This window comes from Hevea brasiliensis, chromosome 3, assembly GCF_030052815.1.
Source record: "Hevea brasiliensis isolate MT/VB/25A 57/8 chromosome 3, ASM3005281v1, whole genome shotgun sequence".
Lineage (NCBI taxonomy): Eukaryota > Viridiplantae > Streptophyta > Magnoliopsida > Malpighiales > Euphorbiaceae > Hevea > Hevea brasiliensis.
The window spans coordinates 8,873,441-8,876,552 of record NC_079495.1 but is presented as its reverse complement, the minus strand read 5'-3'; the positions used below and the strand labels follow the sequence as shown (position 1 = coordinate 8,876,552).

At 37.7% G+C, this 3,112-nt stretch overlaps 1 protein-coding gene across 1 annotated transcript; it reads left to right on the top strand.

Moving 5' to 3' along the window:
* Nucleotides 1-832: 832 nt before the first annotated feature.
* LOC110659309 (probably inactive leucine-rich repeat receptor-like protein kinase At5g06940) lies at nt 833-2,054 on the top strand. The gene is made up of 3 exons (XM_058143234.1): nt 833-1,042; nt 1,095-1,260; nt 1,590-2,054. The coding sequence occupies exons 1-3, from the start codon at nt 833-835 to the stop codon at nt 1,958-1,960; spliced, it is 747 nt and encodes a 248-aa protein (XP_057999217.1). The 3' UTR covers nt 1,961-2,054.
* The last annotated feature ends 1,058 nt before the right edge of the window (nt 2,055-3,112 follow it).

The window sequence follows — 3,112 nt, the reverse complement described above, 5'->3', positions numbered from 1 at the left end:
CCAAACGTGACTTAAATTTTTTTACGTTATCAAATAACGCAATCAAAGTTTTAATGTAACAGACTTATATTTTGAGAAAAGAAAGAGATTTTTTTTTTATTGTATGACATTGAGACATTGTTGAATTTGGTAATGGAACTTCAATATTAATGTAGGAAATTAATGAGGCATTGGAGAAGATGGCTCTGAGTACTGACCAAGATGTTGTAGCCTCTGTTAGAATGTATATTTATATACATAAAAGTGTATTCTGTCACCACGTTTCAAGGCTGCTTTTACTTTCTTTTTTTTTTTCTTTTTTTCTTTTTTTTTCAATTGAAACAGGCATGATGAAACTCCTGAGACATATCAAGCAAGGAAGGGACCTGCCAAAGAACATAACATCTAGGGAAAAGTTGGTCAGTTATAAAACCTTCTTTTTAAAATTCAAATTTTTGTAGAAGCTAATATACCCGAATAAAAAATGGATAGACAATCAAGAAACCGAAGAGGAAGCTGCCGCTGCTGCTGCTGACATTACATGTATGAAGTAGAAAGGAGAGCAATGGATGAGCAACTATGATGCAAAAACAAACCTTGTAAAATGGGCTTTCACCTGTCACTATACTTCAGTAATACCTGGTAATCAAGAACAAAAAACAAATTCAAAGATTTGGTTTCATGGAGTATCAAGAAGAGAGCTAGACAATACATCAGGTTCGACATTCTATCATGAATCTTTTAGCCCCTTTGGATCCTCCCAAGAAGTGTTGAAAGAGAAGCAAAAAGCCTCAGTTTTATCAAGGTTTAGGCATGCGAGTTCTGTCGCCATAGGTCGATTGGTCTTAGTGCAATGGCATGTGCTTTAATCTCTATAGCAGTTGGTATTGGAATTTTGCTTGTTGCTGCTGAGTTCTATATTTTCCATCGATCCTCTAAGTGGAAATCTCAAATGGGTGGCTGGAGCTCTGTTTTTTTCTATCCTCTTAGAATAACTGAGCATGATCTGGTTATGGCAATGGATGAGAAAAGTGCTGTAGGAAGCGGTGGAGCATTTGGCAGAGTATATATTATAAGTTTACCAAGTGGAGAACTGGTTGCTGTAAAGAAGCTAGTCAATATTGGGAGCCAAACTTCGAAATGTCAAGTCGAAAAATATTCTTCTGGATAAAGATTTTGAACCAAAGCTCACTGATTTTGATCTTGATCGACTCGTGGGAGAAGCTGCATTCCGGTCAACAATTGCTTCAGAATCTGCAGATTCTTGTTACAGTGCTCCTGGTACACTTCTTTCCTTCTTAGTCAACCACTTACATATGAATCCTAATCATTTGTCGGATGCTTATTTGTTTCCTGTGGACTACTTTTAATTGCAGATTAATTTGCACACCAGTTTAGGACCGTTTATTTGATCTCTTTTGATAACGTTCTGCAAAATTTCAATTGCTTTTGGGTTTTTTCATTTAAAACTAAGAAGCATTACCATGATTTTTACAAATATGTTTCAGAAGATGAGACTTGACTGAACTATATTATTTTGATATGCACTGGAGTTGTTGCCTAATTTAAGATCTGAAAAACTCCTCATATGGTTGATTTCTTGGTTACAGAACTTGGATACAGTAAGAAAGCAACAGAACAAATGGATGTTTACAGCTTTGGTGTTGTGCTACTAGAACTCATAACTGGCCCTCAAGCTGAGCAAGCTGAACCAGTGGATTCACTTGATATCGTGAAGTGGGTTCGAAGGAAAATCAACATAACCAATGGAGCAATCCAAGTTCTAGATTCTAAGATATCAAACTCTTACCAACAAGAGATGCTAGGAGCTCTAGACATTGCTATTCGATGCACGTCTGTAATCCCCGAGAAACGACCATCAATGGTTGAAGTTGTAAGAGGACTTCTATCTCTAAGCCCAAAAACTCAACTTCCAGGTTCAGACTTCTCAATGCAGGAGGAGAATTCAGTTCCAGTTTAAATGTTGAACAATAGATTACCCCTTTTCCTTCTCTTTTTGTTTCATGTCTTTATATGTAAAAAATGCAACTTGATTTCACATATGCTATTTTAACTCTCCTCTGATCGAGGAAAGAAAGTGTTTGCATGGCATTCCCTGTTCTGGGTTTGGATTTTTTGCACCAAATTGGTTAAAATTAATACAAGAAGTTCATAATATTGATTCTGTTGGTGAGCATCTCAATATTGCTACCTTATATGTGGTTTGCAACTAATTAATACTTCAAAAAGTATAATTTAATTTTAAAATATTGAAGCAAATAAATTCGTAATTTTGTAATAAGAATTACATATAAGGATTCAAATTATAAACTTTACAATAATAAGGACATGAGTATATATTATAAATCTTTTTCAGTCTCCCCGAAGGGAGGTTTCGGATCTTCTTTGTTGGGATCTGCAGGACATTGCTTGGTCTAGAGTTGTTTCGGTAGCTCGGTGAGTTCATTCCTTTCAAGTCTTGGATCTTCGATGATTCTGTTTTTGTGGGGTTGCATGTAGGTTGATGATCTTCAATGAAAGGGCTTTTATAGCCGTGCTTGTGTGCGGTGTTTGGTTTTGAGGTCTCTGGCTGGAGCTGCGATGGTAATAGTCGAAAGCAGTTTGGAGGCCTCTAGTTGGTGTTTCGACTTTTCGCTCTACGGTTTGGTTTTTGCACAGTGAGAAGGTTTCCTTGTATTGGCCGTCTTTGAATTTTCGTGAACGGCTTCTACACCATAAGTGGGAAGGCTTTCTTGATTGCTTATCGTGCCATGAGAGCTCTGTAGTAGCCCCCTTTGCCCGGTACAGAACTGGGTTTATCGTTCTGCTGATATTCTAGAAGTTTGCTTTGTTGTGGCAGGGTAGCTAAGCTTGGATGGGCGACATTAGTCGTTGACAACGGGCAAGCAATGGAGGAGGACGGCGATGGGTGCTCTGTTAAGAGGCTCTACAGTCCTATGGTTGATTTAGAGTTTGGGTTTTGGTTGGGTCTTACCGATTTGATTTGATTTGGGTAAATGGGCTTGCAGGCAACACTAAGAATTCGACATTTAGACTGTGCTAGACCAGACATATTCTAATACCATATTACAAGCTTAAATTAAACGGGGAGACGAGGAAATGTTACTAGCTA

What these genes read in the sequence shown, in the direction of transcription:
- LOC110659309 (XM_058143234.1), top strand. Translation starts at nt 833, where the DNA reads ATGGCATGTGCTTTAATCTCTATAGCAGTTGGTATTGGAATTTTGCTT. An exon ending in GCGGTGGAGCATTTGGCAGA is followed by an intron (nt 1,043 to 1,094) that starts GTATATATTATA and finishes TAAAGAAGCTAG; the next exon opens with TCAATATTGGGAGCCAAACT. An exon ending in TTCTTGTTACAGTGCTCCTG is followed by an intron (nt 1,261 to 1,589) that starts GTACACTTCTTT and finishes TCTTGGTTACAG; the next exon opens with AACTTGGATACAGTAAGAAA.